This window comes from Dermacentor variabilis, chromosome 2 (assembly GCF_050947875.1).
Source record: "Dermacentor variabilis isolate Ectoservices chromosome 2, ASM5094787v1, whole genome shotgun sequence".
Classification (NCBI taxonomy): domain Eukaryota; kingdom Metazoa; phylum Arthropoda; class Arachnida; order Ixodida; family Ixodidae; genus Dermacentor; species Dermacentor variabilis.
The window spans coordinates 27274175-27291406 of record NC_134569.1 but is presented as its reverse complement, the minus strand read 5'-3'; the positions used below and the strand labels follow the sequence as shown (position 1 = coordinate 27291406).

General features: G+C 44.1%; 1 protein-coding gene across 2 annotated transcripts in view; it reads right to left on the bottom strand.

Moving 5' to 3' along the window:
- Sf3b1 (splicing factor 3b subunit 1) overlaps positions 1–16051 on the bottom strand; it is a 56037-nt gene extending 39986 nt beyond the window's left edge. The window contains exons 1-5 of one of the 2 annotated variants that reach the window (XM_075679981.1): positions 15947–16051; positions 13263–13462; positions 9511–9594; positions 8647–8764; positions 174–247 (exon numbers count right to left, since the gene is read on the bottom strand). In XM_075679981.1, the coding sequence (XP_075536096.1) occupies positions 174–247; positions 8647–8764; positions 9511–9594; positions 13263–13462; positions 15947–15974 (504 nt within the window). In that variant the 5' untranslated portion in view covers positions 15975–16051. Of the gene's footprint in view, positions 1–173; positions 248–4154; positions 4224–8646; positions 8765–9510; positions 9595–13262; positions 13463–15946 lie in introns of those variants that run through there. The other variant, XM_075679982.1, reaches the window with a different exon arrangement.
- Positions 16052–17232: the final 1181 nt, after the last annotated feature.

Sequence of the window (17232 nt, the reverse complement as noted above, 5' to 3'; positions counted from 1 at the left end):
ATCATGACAGAAGTGATCCATCAGCATAACAATGTTTACATCAAAATGCCAACAGCCAATGCAAAGGTTTCATTCTGCCGCTCCACAGTGGTGCACCAGATATGTACTCATCCTGCATGTCACAACCAATGATAACAAGAGAGCTCGCTAATAAAATCAGGGGCGAGGCTCACCTGATCTTTTGTGAGAGCCTGTTCCTGCATAATCACAGTGTAAGTTCTTGACTTCATGTCCGGTGTCTTGCCGCCTGCATCAGTGATAAAAGCAAAGCAAGGCAGCCTGTGCCGTCAGCTCCAAGGGCAGTCATGAAAGTCTACCCCGCACATGCTCTGCTCCTCCCCAGACCTGCACTGACAACCTTCCCCTCTTTACCCAACTTCGAAATCACACTTCACACAAAAGAAAACATGAAAGCTTACAGGCAGCAGTATTCACACTAAATAATGTGTTAAGACAAAATGTGCACAATAAAAGGAAAAAACAAAGAAAGCCAGCCCGTACGACACCAGCCCAGATGCCCACCCCTCCTGGAAGATGCCAGAGTGTCAACAGTATGTCAATACATATGCCGCTGCCCACTATAACAAAGCCACAAATCTTGCAAGGGCCCTGAAAATCAGCCTGTGCCACTGTTGTCCCGTCGGTAATGCAAATACATATGAGAATTTTCCCCAACTCACATAAATTTACTTCAGAGCACGAATTGAAAGAATGCACTACATTCTTACACCCTGTAGTCATGCAGCCAATATAAAAATTAGGTCCACTGGACAAGGCATTGCTCAGTGACAAAAAAAAAAGACTAAATTATATATTGAGCGAGAATCTATCTAAATCTTCGCCATATTATTTTTAAATTCTGTCGGTATTGAGAAACTCTCTCTCTTTCTATATATATATATATATATATATATATATATATATATATATATATATATATATATATATATATATATAGACACATGAGCACGCACGCACGCACACGCACGCACACACACACACACACACACACAGTGTAGACTGCTTATAACATAAGTCGCCGAGTTGCGAATACCCACACAATAAAATATTTTGAACACCTGCACACACGCAAAACACGACTAAAGAGCCACGTGTATCTGATAATCGAAGAATACAATCAGGATGTTTGCATCCATTTAAATTAGCAAAACATCGCAAAGAATGCCTGATGAAAGGCCTTTCCAGACGGCGTTGCATGAAGCACACAAGATAAAGAAAGGAAAAGGAGGAGGGTGTCGAATTTTCACGCACAATCTGCAAAGCCAAAGATCAACACTGCACACACATTCAGTGCTGTGCACATGTTTCTGACAAAGAGCCGAAGCAGAAGCTTCTTCATTGTTTAGGAAACCCATGTACGTCTGCAGAGCACTACGTACCACAAGACATACGGCCCGTTGCCGTTCCATAGAAAGCTGAGACAGACCCCCACCCCTCCTCCTTTTTGTTTGTTCACTTCTACCCTTGTCACTCTCTGCTCTGCCCAAGCTCCAGGTAAACCCTGTTAAGAAGCATGCTCGCTGCCGCGCTCATCTGCCAGGGTTTTCCAGCAGCCACAGTATAACTGTTATTTCCTATCACGCAGTTGCACTCGAGCCCTGCGCTATATGCGGTTATATTATGACTGGTCTGAACTGTGCATAATAAGCTGTGCATTGGCACAGCCTCTTTTGTGGCCAGAACTAAAGATTTCTAGATAAAGTATAAACTAAAGGCACCGTGTCATGGTTATGATGAATAAACATCGCAACTGTACTATAGTCCAATATTTAACAGTTAACACTATAAAGAATGCAACTGCTCTATGGAAAGAAGGAACGTGCTTTAACAGATAGACATACTGTTCATAAAGCTATCTCTGGCTCATCTACCTAAATACCAAAAATGTGCAAAGCACAACTGGTAAGCAATTAGGCATAGTGTGGTTCAATGTGCATAAAAGAAAATTGTGAGGTCTAGTTACTGATCAGGCTATAAATGATTTAGGTCTAGAGTACTTATAAAGAATAACCAAACACATAATATCACAGTGCCACACAAATACTACAATAAAGTTTTGTGATAACCACACCTGCCAGCATTTAAAGGATACAGGACAGAGTCATACTACAAATCTTATGTTAAAGCAGTCTCATTAAGCCCTACTCTATCATAGGCAGCATTAAGCACCGCTCTCAAAGGCAGCATCAGTAATAACGTCTTACCTGAACAGTATGGGTGCGCAAATATGCGAATATTATATTTTAATATTCATATCAGGTTCAAAAATGTTTTAATATTTGGTTGGATACGAATATTCAAATCAAGCATATTGCTGGCTGTGAAGGTGCAACAATGGTTCTTAGCATTTGCTTCGATCTGATCTGACAAAATTTGGGTGATATTGTGCTGCTAGCAAAATTTTGCTTGCAAAGCACACTTAGCCACTAAACGTATCAACTTTGTGGGAAAGCCAGCCTCTCAGTAGCAATCGACACAGGTTTGCAGACAGCGAGGGTGTGCTGCCCCAATTCTGAGCTTATTGCTTGAACAGCAAATGCGATGAGTGAAGAATGGCACAGGGTCAAATGCCTCAGATTTTACGGGCATTTGATGCAGTATAACAAGGTACAGGCTGGCAAGGGCAGGTAGTGGGATTTTGGCATTTACTAACTTTTCCACGTCAACATGATCCAAATACACAATGTTTTAGGATAACAGCTTACAAGTCTACATTGACAATGTAATTGCAATGCTCCAAAATAACAAATAAATAACTTGGTAACAAATGCATGTGCATATCATTATTTGCTATTGAATATTCAAAGCTAAATATTCGCAGTCATTCGTATCTGAAAATTTTAATATTCGCAGACCCCTACTGAACAGCTAATCTGAGAGCACTATTTTGCTTTGGAGCAAAAATACCTTTTGTAGCTTAAATTTAAGACTTGGCAGATGCAATCATGTATTTAAATAAAGTGAGCCACCTGTCTATCAAGCCTTCTGCTATAATTTAGTTTTTGAAACAGTCACTATTCCAAGCTACAAGTATCTTTTGAATAGGTTCTAAATTATACCCACTGAAGCCTGAATGAATGTTGTGGAAAAGTGCGCGTGTCCGTGTAGAGGAAGATCGGGGAAGGGCAGCCCCGTTCTGGGCATTGTAGCTCCTCCTTTTTAACAGGTGTGCATGAGAAGTGAAAGCAACTGCTTGCCGAGAGGCAGAAGCAAAACTATGCTGACATAACTTCCCACCAAAAAGCCAACATCCTGGATGGTGCTACAGGGTTGTCCCTCATGTTATGGAAGTGGATTTGGGGTGTACCAATGGCTTTATCAATTTTCTCATGCCTCACTCCTGATAAAATGAGAGCATCATGGGTTGTCAGCACTCTAAAGCTTTCCTTGTAGAGCATCATACGCAGCAAGCCAAAAGCATGCATCACTGTTTGTTTGTTTGTGTGAAATGTTCCAATTTAAACAAAATTTATAACCCACACCCAACTACTCCTGTAAAGCGAGCTCAAACCACCAGGCAAATGAACTTGGCAGGAGAATGAAGAGTGCTCAATCATACTTGCTGGTGCATACACAATGAAAAGAACACCGTTTATTTACAACAGGAGGCGAAAAACCGGGCTGGCAAATTGTCGTCAGCACTTATATTTGCCATCTACATTATCCCCTCTTGCAAGTGCCATTTCATTAACTGAGAATATGCAACTTCTCAATAAGGTCTGTCCATGTCATGCCATCGAGCGAAATAAGGGCAAAAAGACGATGCAGACAGGACAGACGCTCAAGATGAGCGTCTGTCTTGTCCTCATAGTTTATTTTCACCCTCATTCCACTCAACAGCACAACATGATGCGCTAACAAGCCCAAAAGTCAACAATTCTTAAGGTCTGTCCAATTTACACTTCCCTGCCATAGTTCTGCAAATACGCATAAGAAACTGCAAATGCAGGTGCTGCCATGTTACACAGGTGAAATGAACAGCAAAGTGCAGCACCTCATTACCTACACCAGTTTGAGTGCCCTAGCCACTAGTGACAAGAGCACAAGCACCATTGTGAGGTGGCGCCCTCCCAGGAGGAGTTCCCCTCAGGTGGGAGGGCACTGGGCTGGTGCTGAGGGCAGGGCATACGTACGTGTCAGCCCTGGCTGCCAGCTCTGGCCAGGTCATCCTCTAAACAAGCGTCGCTGGGGCAATCAAGGAGAGCCTAAAAATACCTCCGGCTCATTAGTGCCTCCCCACATCGCGCCCCCCCCCCCCACAAGACACAACCACACCACCCCACACGTATGCGCGAACTGGGGGGGCAGCCAAAAGAAGAAAAGAACCCCCAGTTGCATACTTTACCTGTGGGGAGGTACCCCAACTTGTGGCGGCACTTCAGCTGCAAGGGCTGTGTACACAGGACAGACACATACACACACCAGTGTATTGGGCTGCCCCCCCTCCCTCATCAACCCCTCCACTGCTTTCAAATGTTGTCCTTACACTTGGATGACTAGCCTCCAAAGCTACATGTACCCCCGTCACTGACTTTATAGTCTTCACATCAAAGTTTCTTTTGTTGCTGACTTGGGCACTGCAGAGCCTTGAACATGCCAGATGGCATATGGCAACTCTTAACCATGAAAGCTCAGAAGGATATGGAATCTTGCTTCTCGTGCCAATCAAGGAAGTACACAGGGCAGATTGTGGAGGCCTAAAATTTACTTTAAATATGCCAAGGAAAGACTTAGTGCAACCCAGGACCTCCTGGCATGTTATCAAGTAACAAAGTACAGTGGAAAAGTGCAGTCTCATCCCTCAGCACCAAGTGCAATGCAAAGCCCAAGCATCACGGAGAACATAGCTGGCATAACACGCTGTCTTGTCTGTCAATTATTCAGTCTCAGCTAGTTACTTCCCGTTCTGATGACGTTCCAGGTTCATAAGAGCTAAGCCTGTGTAATGTAAATGCTTACGGTAACTGCTCTGCATTTAAGAAAAAGAAATGGAAAAAAACAAAGGCTGGCCCAAGAAGGAAACAGTGTGCCGCTGCCGTTGCTTGAAGAGGAGGGAAAAAATTGAACGACAGGCATTAGTGAAGGCAGCGTATGCAGACGCGCACTCTGCATCATCTCCCCTTGTGCTTTTGAGCCCAACACAGCTCAGCCCCACCGACAGTGTTTCACACATCCCAAGTGCACACTCAAGGCTGCCAACAACTTGCTCCTCACAAGCCCACAAAGATAGGCAAGGGTTGGCTGGCTCTTTCTGCTCCCTTCATTCAAAATTTGTTCAGCTCCTTCAGCTAGAATTCAAATCAGACAAAATCCGTTGGTGAGTGTACCAGACAAGAATGTGCCAGGAGCACATTTCTCTGCTAGCTGCAGAATGACACCAGTGCAATCAATAATCTTGTTTCAAAGAGAACTTATAACATATGCAGTGCTAGAACTTGTCCCCCAATTTTCAGAAGAGTGGCTTGATGATCAGGGCCATAATGTCCAGATAATCCTTGTGCATAATTCCATTCTTTGATGTCATGCCACCAAACTGGGAGCAGAATACAGAACCCAGGCTTCTGGTACACTGACAGCATTCAGTGCAAAATTCCACAACGCCAACTCTCCAGTGCTTAGCAATTGGATGACACACCATATAGAATTTTGGTGCCAAGAATTGCTGCTGACAGCCTTGTGCGAGCAAGAAATGCCACAGCTGATATAGCACAGTGCACAATATCACTTACACAAAAAAATATTTCTTTCTTTGGGAAAATTACACAGATTCTCTGGGCAAACAGTGGACACAGGTGCTCAACATGCACCTTCCTTCCTGCCTGAAAATTGTGCAGTGGCAAGTGGACCTCACCAGGCAGTAAGGACCACACAACATGGGTTCTGCTGCTGATACTTACCCCAATACTCATTACAGCTGAGAGTATCTGGTTACAGTCAGTATGATGAAGATGGAGCAGTCTTCCATCATGAAAGTTCCTTATTGCAGGCTGCAATTTACAGCCAATGGGGAAGCACGATTGCATTTAGCCCAAAGATGACTTCAATGCTGTGATATAAACCACAAACAAAAAATTTTCCACATACTGAATGTTTTCCCTTCACACAGAGTTAAAGCTCCAGGTGACAAAAGGTATTTGCAGTGGTCTTGATGATTCTTTATTAGGAGCTTTTCTGTTTTCTACTTTTCATGGAAATGTACCTTATAATTTAGCCTTCTGAATGCAAATAGTTGTTAGCCTGTACACACTGCCATATGCATGATTATCTTTCATAGCTTGTTAAATTCACATATATATTCTTGTGTAAGGATCGCCTTCCTAAATTTGGGCCTAAATATTTCAGAAATTATTCATGTGTGGGCCATACCCTTTTTACCCTAGGTGCACATGTCGTCAGCTGTGGCCACGAGATATCGATGCAGAGAGGTATATCGGTCTCCTCTTCAAACTGTATCCACAGTTGATAATCTTTTGCCATTAAGTTCAGCGGCTTAATTGTTGCCATTACCATAAAACTAGTTTCCTGGCACTGCCCTACTTGTGGCATCCACTTTTTCATGCACTATCTTTTGTAGACAGCCAATACCGTCGCGTGTGCACATATTAAGATTTCCGTGCTTTGTGCGCATGTTGTTGCTCACACACGACCTGAAAAGCATGCAGGTTAAACTTCCGTTCACATTTTGTGCAAGAGCTTCAGGATTTTGTTCTACCGTGCAACCCTAGGTGCAGTGCAATATCCAAGTCCGTGTCCTACAATGGCTTCCCCTCGCGACATTGTGCTTGCAGTGAACCAGATTACAGGGGAGGTATTCTGTAAGAGTCCACCTAGTGGGCATGTCCATTTCGTCTGCAGTTGAAGTTCTGATTGGCTGGACTGGGCTGTGTATCCGCAACAGAGAGTCGCCACAGCCAATCAGCACTTCAGCAGCAGACGAAATGGACACGTCCACTAGGCGCACTCTTACAGAATACCTCCCCAGCTGCTCCATCTCTATTGACAACGAATGGGGAGGCAAATGAGGCTGAAATAAAGGCTTACCAATGTCATCACACAGTTTTTCAAAGGCGATACTAAATTTATTTACTTTTCACTTGCATATGGGTTGCACCTAAGAAATTCAAGCTCAAATTTATGGTTATTGAGAAAGAAAAAGCACTTATCACACAGATTATACAGTACACAGGGTAACTTCAATAACTTCTGCATAGCTGTGGCTGGATAATTATGCATAATGCACTCATACTACTTTGTGTACCTCTCTAGGTTGATGCAAGGAGATTCCGTACAAGCCGAGTGTTTAACAAAGCCCAGACTTCTACTAAATATTCAAAGCAGCAGCACCAACTTTATAATGTAGCAGCAGTGCAGATTTACTATCGTATTTAGTCGGTCCTAATGCACTCTCGATTATAATGTGCACCTGTTTTTCATGAGAAAAAAAAAACGAAAAAGAAAGCATCCTCGATTGTAACACGCACCCGTTTGCCCTGACCTAAAAAAAAGGAAACGTCCTTTACAGTACCGCGCACCTCATTCTTTCATACAGAAATACAACTTTCTCTCATTTGGAAAAACAAAGCTCTACTCCCAATCCACTAAGGTTGCGATAAATAAAAGAAGGAAATCACAGCTTCACCCAAAAGGTGAAGCATCGACTGCGATAGCAAATTAGTAGACAGCTATACGAAAAGCGAGGATAGTAGTTTTATCGGCCGACTAAACTTTTAAACATTTGCTTAGTAAATAAATTAACAAGCATGGTGTCACACACGCACAAGCAAACATGAACACGTCTCACACAATGATCGCGGAAACTCTTTATCGAAACGCTGGAGTGAGGAAGTGCGGTAGAAGGAGCAAGCAAGTTGACCGTTGTGCAGCCTCTCACTTCAATGCGAATTAAGCGATGAGCAGACAGCGCAGTGCGCCGAACCGTTTAACACGCCAAACGCAACAGCTAATAGAGTAGAAGACCTCTCCTGTTTGCGCCAGTCCCACATGCAAGTTTCGGAAACTCTGAATGCCCGTGTGCAGCCATTTCTGTCCATCTCTGCATACGTGATCACACTCCTTTTAATTTCGGAATCATTATGAACTCGGCGTGTCTTCACAGCACTTCCATGCTGATAGAGCAAACGCAGAAAATGGGAAGAGCACGATGGACACCTAAGTAGAGATACTACAGCACATGGAGGAAGCTACGGCAGCTAGGCTCGAAGCATGTAAGAGGTGGCCATTTTGAAATGCCGATGGCGATATGGTAAAGCTGATTTAGGGTCATACTCGATTCTAACGCGCATGCAATTTTTGGACCCGTTTTATCGGGAAAAAAGTGCACGCTAGATTCAAGCAAATGCGGTACACTTGCCTGCACTGCAAACTTCTTTAGAGGCAGCCACGGGTACCTTGCTCCTAAATCAAAACATCTTTCTCCAGGCAAGTGCTCTGAAGCTCAGTTTGTGTTAGAACACACGCAATGATCACTGCACACTTGGCTAGTTGCCATCGCTTTGTTACAGGGCAGGTCCACTGTTTGCCCAGCCACACAACTATGTGGGAAAACAAAACAGAGCCTCAAGCACTACCAATCAGCTGACTAAACTGGTTCTGCCAGATACACACCGTCTGCAAACGGATCCACACGTTCTGGTGAGATCATGAGTTTTCGTCGCTGGGCCCGATACTGGTCTTCTCGATCAGCAATGCGGGGTACGCGGCGATCCGCAAACGGGTCATAGTCCTGGACAGTGGGAAAAAATTTGTTGAAGGCAACACACAAGATACATGACTCAAATATTGTGTTAATATACAGTAGTAGGTCAGTAAGAGCCCTCTTACACAGTCGTCTCATTCCAAATGAGAAGCATGTTTTATGAGATATTGACCCCAATAACATTGTAGCTGTTGAAATGACATATGGTTCAGTGGAAAACACGCTGTCTCAAGACTGTAACAGGGATGCACAAGCGTACTAGTAAAATGACAAAATGAAGTACATATATGCTTTTAACTTAATTTCTGTAGTCTACTTAAGTTTACACTTGAAGTTCGTGAATTTATGATAGCGATTTCAGTGTGGTACTCTTGCAAGGAACACAGAAGTGAACTGTAATGCTACACTCAAGACCGCTACACAGTGACACACACACTCATTAGGTCAAGTGACTCAAATGTCTCGAATACAAGGCATTGAGGGGGCTAGTTCCAATTCCCCAATAGCTAGACTATCACTACTGAGTGCATTAACAAGAAAGTGTTTCACAGTGCCAGTTACAGACCTAAGCTGCTGTTCAACAGTGCAGGCAGGCAGTCAGTGCAAACAGTTGCATATCCCTTTGCAACGTGAAAACAAATAAGCAGACGTACAAGAAAGTCCCCCTTTACTGTACGGTCATTTCCATAGTTATTTTCACCATCATTTCCACCACAAGAAGTATGAACCAACTAGCCCACCAAAAGTAGCTGTATATCTGCATGAATGCTCACCTTGTCTGTGAGTTCTGCCAAGAAGGCAGATGGTAGAGGCATCTTCTTGGTCTGCATGAGCCCTGTGGATTCATAGTCATCCTCCTGAAAGTTAAGAAAACAAGGACAATAATGCACTGTTGTCTATGGATGATCAAAAGACAATAACAGTAAACTGCCTAATCAAGTACACTGCTGTGTACAGCTCAGTTGACAGATGGAGTGAAAAGTGCAATTAGCAAGCTTATCAACAATTAAACAATGCCTCTGACGTACAGGCAACTCAGCCGACAAATAGAAGCTCCTGCAAGGCAGCTGCAACAGCACTCAAATTCAGTGAGCAACATGAAACTTGGTAGATCGCAAGACCTTTAGAGAAACAGCTCAGTTTAATGCTTCTTGGGTTTTAATGCCCTCCCCACACAGTTCCACAAAATGTGGTGACCACAGCGGCGCAATGCACCGTAGACTTTTCACCATTAGCAACAGAATGCCACAGACACTGAAACACTAGGGCGCAAAGTAACGCACAATAAAAAAAACACCACAGCAATCTTACAGCAATTTTTCAATGCCACTGCTGCTACGAATGTCTTGGACTGAAAGGTTACCATGGCTAGAAACCTGCTGTCTTGTACTGTGGTATGTACCGTATTTACACGATTGTAAGTCGACCCCTTTTTTTAAATTTGAAAGTCTGAAGTTGGGGGGTCGACTTACAATCGAAACCAAAACATGGCCCCGCCAATAAAAAGCGATACCAACGGGAGCTACAACGTAGTTACAATTTTATGTTTGATCTATGGCCCTACCCGTATCTTTTCGCTATCCCGCGTGTTTCTTCGCATTTCGGAAGGGTTTTTCAACATTTTTGAGAGTCTTACAGTGCATGCAACACTCATTGGGGGGGGTGTCGATAGTTGATGGAAGCGCCCCTATTCCCATTTGCGGCGGCACCCTCAGAACGGCGGCGCTTGCGGGGAGTATCGGTAGTTCATGGAAGAGCAGACACCGCTCGCGGGTTTCTCTTTCTCTGTTTAAAGGCATTGGTATTGGTTTGACCAACGTTTTGACGCATTCCACTTGACTGCCGGCTACGTGCTACTTCTATGCTTCCCCATTCGTCATGAGTGCTCCAGGCCCACTAATCGTTCGGCACTCGTTCACAGCAGCGTTCAAGAGGGCTGCCATCCTTTGCGCCGAAGAAACAAATCACTGCGCAGCCGGCCGCAATTTCGATGTTTCTAAACGGGTGGTGCGAGAGTGGCGACTGCAGCGAAGCGAAATTTCCACCCTGTGACGGCAAGTGAGAAATTTACCACGTGCCGAAGTCTGGACGCTTTCCGGAGCTGTAGGCTAAGCTTGCAGCGTACGTCGCTGAAATGCGTGATCGATCCCTGCCATTGAAGTGCGACGTGGTCATGAAACAAGCACGGACCTTCGCCTTAATTTTAAGGTTCTGCTCCGCCGTGAGTACAACGAGTGGCTGGCGGCAGAAGACTGCGAAATTACGCCAACCGGACCTGTCAAAAGAGCCTCCCTGACGGCTGCGTGTGGTTGGGTGCATTTGGCGTGGGCTGCTATTCTGCAAGATGTCCTGGTGCGGTCGTTTGCCGAATTTGAAATTTCGCTGGACCACGACGCGCTGTGGGACCGCAGCAACGATGACGAGTAAAGACGAGTAGCCCAGTGACCATGTCAGCTACTAATAAATTTTCGTTATCGAATGCGCCCTCGGGTATGCTCTTATTTTTTTTTTTTTTTTTTCCGGTCAAGCGATATGGGGGGGTCGACTTACAATCGTGTAAATACGGTACCATGTCTCATGCCAAGCAGGCATAATATTATAGTGAAAAGGACAAAAGTAAGATGCAGAGTAATATTACAGCAGGGGCAGGGTAGGGGAGAATGCATCGCACTAATAAGCCACTTTCCCCCAAAATCGGCAATGCAGTGGGAGTCAGAATTCAACTTTACCACAGATACTCCTACTGATACCAGACTTCTACAAAAGAGTATCGTATATTTTATTTGCTTTATTTTGTGGCATGTTTGTTATAGTCTTTGTTCCAGCACCAACTCAAGTTGACTGAAACTCAGATTCAGGGCAAGAAATAGGGAGGCCTACAAACATCATGGCAAGGAAGGAACAGGTGTGCTCATCTGGTGAAATCAGTCTACAGCAATAACGAAATCAGGAATTTCATTGTTGCATAATGAGATAGCACAGACAGGGAATGCACTGCAAAACTAATCTTTATTGTCAATATTACATTAGCCCACTCTGGCGAGTCTTGCTCGAGGTTACAGAACCACACTACCGGCATCACAAAGTGCACCTGAGGTGTCCCCAATAACTTTCAGGGATACAATTATTTCGCAAGATTTCGAGAAACTCAGTATTGGATTTGTCGGTGCCTATGAACAACAGCGTTGGGGATGGAGATTTACCTATGGGGCTGTATTCTCGGTCCATCGCTCTCACCAATATGATCACTTTCATGGGATTTCGCGTAACTTGGCACTGGACATGACGACATCTACCGGCGACAGCGTTCTTGCGGTAACTTTTGCAAGATTTCGTGTAACTCACTGGACACACCGGTATCTGCTGGTGACAGTGCTGACACAATCACCTTTGCGAGGTTTCAGACGGTTCAACTTCTACCAGCAACAGTGTTTCTCCAGTGCACGCTGTCACCTGTAGGGGCCTACAAGTCCTGTGCCAAGTTACGAGAAATGTCATGAAAGAGACTGTATCCACAAAAACGACTGACTGAGAATATGGCCCCCATCAGGCAAACCTATGTGCGGCAACACCTAAGACTGGGTCTCTTTTACAAGTTTTATCCCTCACTGCTTCACCAGACCGACATCACATCTGCGCATCGCACTTCACCCCATCACAGCAACTCGAAGGCTGTTTATCCCCCTCCAGCTCGCACCACTGCTCATCTTAACTCTTTCTTCGTTTAAACAGCGAAAGACTGGAATCATCTACCTGCTGAAGCGACGCACGACTCCAGTCATTCATCGCTCAAGGCATTAATTGAAAATATGACTTAGATATGCCAATCCCTCATGTAAAACCTCAACAGGGGTATTTGAGACATGAATAAATAAAATAAATCTGCACATGATGCTCATCTGGCAATACCAAAACCAGCATTATTGAAGAAGGGGACGCATGTTCTCAAATCTCTACACCAGCAGAGGTGTGGCAGCCCACCTCAGTAGGACATATATTTCTTGGCTTTTGCTTGACTCTTCTCACTCGCAGATTATGCACTGCACATAGTACACAAACAACCATCAGCACATGCCAGTAGAGGTTGACGGCAATGCTACGCTATGCAGCCGTGCCATTTGAAACAGGCTATCAAAATACTAGATGGTGGCCATGATGGGCTTCTGACACTAGGTTTCACTTCCTGCCTTTAGCTGTTCTTGCAAACAAAAACTGTGGCTGCCTTGCAAGCGTGTTGTGATGGCATGCTACATAATTCAAGTGGAGAAAATGCATTGAGTACTTCTTTTTCCTCTGTTAACATTACGCAGGCTCGAGCAAATTTCCTTGTTGCAGGATTGGAGTTAGCGACATTTCATTGTGGAGAGAACTTAAATGTCTCGGGCTTCTATTATCAAGGGGTTTGGCTGCACTCGCCTTGCACAGGGCACAATAAGCACCACTGTCATGAAGACCAGAAAGCCTGGTGTCAAAACACCCAAGTCTGTAATATGAAGGCTCAAAAACAGGGGAGAAGTGTACTCACATCTGCATCAGCGTCATCGTTGGCTGCGATTGACGTGACATAGCCGTCGTACTTGCTCTGTGTGTGCCCATAGATGTCTTCGTCCATATAAGCACCATTGGCACTTGCTGTGAGGGGCACACCTTCACCATTGTCATAGTTGCCCTGCTTGCCCACGCCCGCCTTACGAGCCTGGATATCACGGATCTGCGCCTCAATGTCTGCAACATCAAAGAGAAACATAAATGCATTGAAACCTTTGCATGCCAGAAAGCAATCAGTCGGTTTACAGTGAGGAATTTCATTACCTAGAAGGAAATTATTGCACCACACCTGACCTAGACAAAATGCAAGTACTCATAGCCTTGAAGTTTCTGCAAATCATTGGTAGTAGTCATACTGCAACTAATGCACCCTGCATGTAACAATGCACCCATCGTCATAGCTGACGCCAACAACCGCAAATTAGGTATCATATTGCGCCAGGAAAAATTACTGTAGAGCAAGGGGTCAAGTAAATGACACTAACGAGTTGTTACCACATACAAAGAAAATGAAACATGTGAAACTGAAAAATTAAGTATAACCCCCATGCAAAAGATCTTTCATACGACGACAAGCGACGCGATGGAGATTGCTGTCACGTTCGCTCGTCGTCAACAAGTTGTACCACGTGCGAGTGAAGACTTCGTGCAACGACGACGTCTCTTCGGTGTTGCTGATATGAGGGCAGCAAAATATGCGTCATAACTGGCATGACGCTTGCTTTATTAATTCAAGTTTTGGTGTGTTTTACTGTAGAAAGCAGCATAACGTATTTCTGAAGGTCTTGCAGTAGGTTCTTATCCTTGCACATATAAAAATTCAATTGTTTGCTCGTTCCGCACAACAATCGGTAGTACTTGAGTGATTTAGTACATCCAGTTCTGGCTTCGCGCTATTGGCTAGTCGCTCATAGCACTTCTGGGCGACGAGCAACAAATTCTAGGTTTACAGAACCGAGCTAACCGAGCGATCTGTTCATGCGACAGCCTGATCCGTCGCTCAAAGCTGTCGCTCATAAAATCGCTCTCATGGGATTTAGCCTTAAGAGGAAGCTTTAGCTCGGGTGCTCCTATGTAAATACATGTAAAAGGAGAATTCGTCTTTTTTGGCAACCACTGCACCAAATTTGACGAGGTTTGTTGCATTTAAAAGAAAAACTTAAAATCTAGTGACTGTGGGTTTCGAATTTTTTATTTAGGTCGTCAATTTTTTATTAAAAATTGGCAAAAATCGAAGATATTCAAAAAACGAAACTATCAAGTTCACAACTCTGTAACTCAACACCGAAAAATGATAATACAATTTCGTGAATTGCATCTAATAGCACATCTAAAGCGGACAAAATTGATAGGTTACACATAAATATAAAGAAATTTAGTAATATGGAAATACAAATTTTGCAGAACCCTTGTAAACAACGTAACAAATTCACGTATGATGTAAAATGACATATCGAATTTGTCCGCTTTGAATGATCTAATGAATGGCTTTTACAGAACCGCAATATCTGTTTTTGATACAGAGCTATGAATTTGTAAACATCGTGCTCTATTTTTTTTTTTCAAACTGTCGATTATTTGGAAAATTTTTAAACAATATTCAAACCCTAAATAGAAATTCCGCTTCCAACAGTCACTAGAATTTAACTTTCTCTCTCAACTACAACAAATTTTATTAAAATCAGTCCAGGGGTTGTCTCCGAAAAACGTTTTTGCGTTTTACATGTATTATAATAGGCCGCGTCGGAGTTGGGCCCGAGCTAAAGCTTCCTCTTAAGTCGGTGCTACTGGATTAAGGCGGTTATTAAGGCACAAATGTGTTGAGTTTCAATAATGCTTCGAAAAACGAGCCGTATCAGTTCGTGATAGCGCAATGAACCAAACGCAACGCAAGTCGCTCGCCAAAAGAAAGTTTCGTTCACACACTGGCAAGCTTCAAAAACGCGGGGGCCCCACTGCATAAGTGCATACGAGACCAAGCAGTACTAATAGAACCACCATATCCTAACGCTCTTTAACAGTACAAGAGATTACTACGCAATTATGTCAATGTTTCATTGCGTTATCAGGCGACGTCACTAAGCAACTCCCAACAAAGTGAATGCCACGCTCGACGGGACTGCTATATGATGTCGCGCGAGACTTCATCCAATACCAACACGGTAAACAATGAATGAACAAAGCTGGAGGGTGAAATTAGGTGAATCAGTCATAAAACGCGGCACAGCATCACAAAAGCTCGAAACAGCGAAACCAACTTACACTGTCACAAAACTTGTGGTTCACGCATACGGAGCTGTGGACCGAGACGGAACACAACAGCCGAACAACGCTCAAGCTTACCGAATGTACCGCCTGTGCTATATTTCTTTACTAAATCAGACATCGTCACTTGATCTCTATGGGCGGTTATACCTACCTGCTTTGCCAGCGTGCGCCCAAGTTCTCCGACCGTTCACACAAACTCAAAACCTCACCAGGCAGCAAACAGCAGCTAACATTAGGCCTAACACACTACACTAACAAATCGTCGTCAATGCTAAGTGTGATACTCACACAGGTCTAACAGCACAAGTTCTCACGAAGTATACTTCTAAGATACAAACTTGTTCATGCGATTAGAGAACATTTGCGTGTGTACACACGTTGAAGCTTCCTTACCTTCGGTGGACACTGGTGGCGCGGCCATGTTTATGCTCTACATCTGAAGGAGTTGAGTTATGATCAGGTGATGATGACTGCTTCAAAGCAATGTTGAAACAAATTTCAAAATAGACCATAGGCTCTATGCCAATATGTATAATATGAAAACATAAAAAATAGTAGCAATCATTACGTGTACAAATTATGAATTACTTAGGAACGTTATAAATGTTGTCACATACATTTATTTTTTTTTGCTCTCCTCCCTCCAGAATAGAGGAAGGCTTCTCAGCAACAAAAACGAATCTCAAAGGACATGCTTTTGAGTGCTCACCGGTTGCAGAAGGTCTCCTCGATTTGGCTGCACCTTTTGCACTAGTTCAGAAAAGTGCCGTGCCAGTGCAGCGCTAGTTCTTGAAGTGTGAGTGGAGCGTGACACTAGCGCTTTCGGTGCTGCGGTCAAATCGAGGACAAAAGTGCAGAAACGTACAGGCCTTCGTCTGCTGCGACTGGGCGGCTGTAGCTTTTCTTTTGTTGGTGTGTCATTATTCAGAAAGCATGACCAAGCGTGGTTTCCACGCCTTTCTGAATCATATATGGCACAACGTTTCAAACGACTGACCGATGTGGTTTCGCGCAAACTTAACGTCGAGGTAGCGGTAAGCTCGTGAAAATTAATACAAGCGACTGTGACCTGAGGGAAAATCCCGGCCTTCAGTGCACTTAGCAGCAGTTGAACCCGCAAACTGCCCTTAACAAAATGCTGCGTACACATCCTGAAGAAAACTGGCGTCTGTGCTGCGTTACTAACAGCAGGCGCCGTCGATGCCGTCTACCAACACCCGCATGGCCACGGAGCCGCATGTGTCGTCTGCTATCAAAAGCCTTGCACTACGTGCACGAGAAAAGAAGTTGTGAAAAGAAGTTGCGGAGAGTCTAGTGCCGAAGTGTACATGAACTCGTGCAGCCCGACGTCAAATCAAGTGCCGAAGTGCAGGTGGCGCTAGCTGCACTGGCAAATCGAGTGCTAGAGTGCTGCACCCCCTGAAAGTGCAGCCAAATCGAGGAGACCTAGAATCAAGCGTCCTTCCTTTCTTTAGATCACTATCTGCAGAAGCCGAAAGCGACTTCTTCGAACACGTTAACATTTTTACAAGATTTTGCGCTTAGCACTAATTTGTTCTTGCTCAGATCACGCAGAAAGATTGCCTTTTATGCTCCAAATTGCTCACTTTGGCACTCGGCACAGTTACTACACTCACTCTTAGAAATATTTACACCCTTTGGGGCGTATCTTGTGTCAC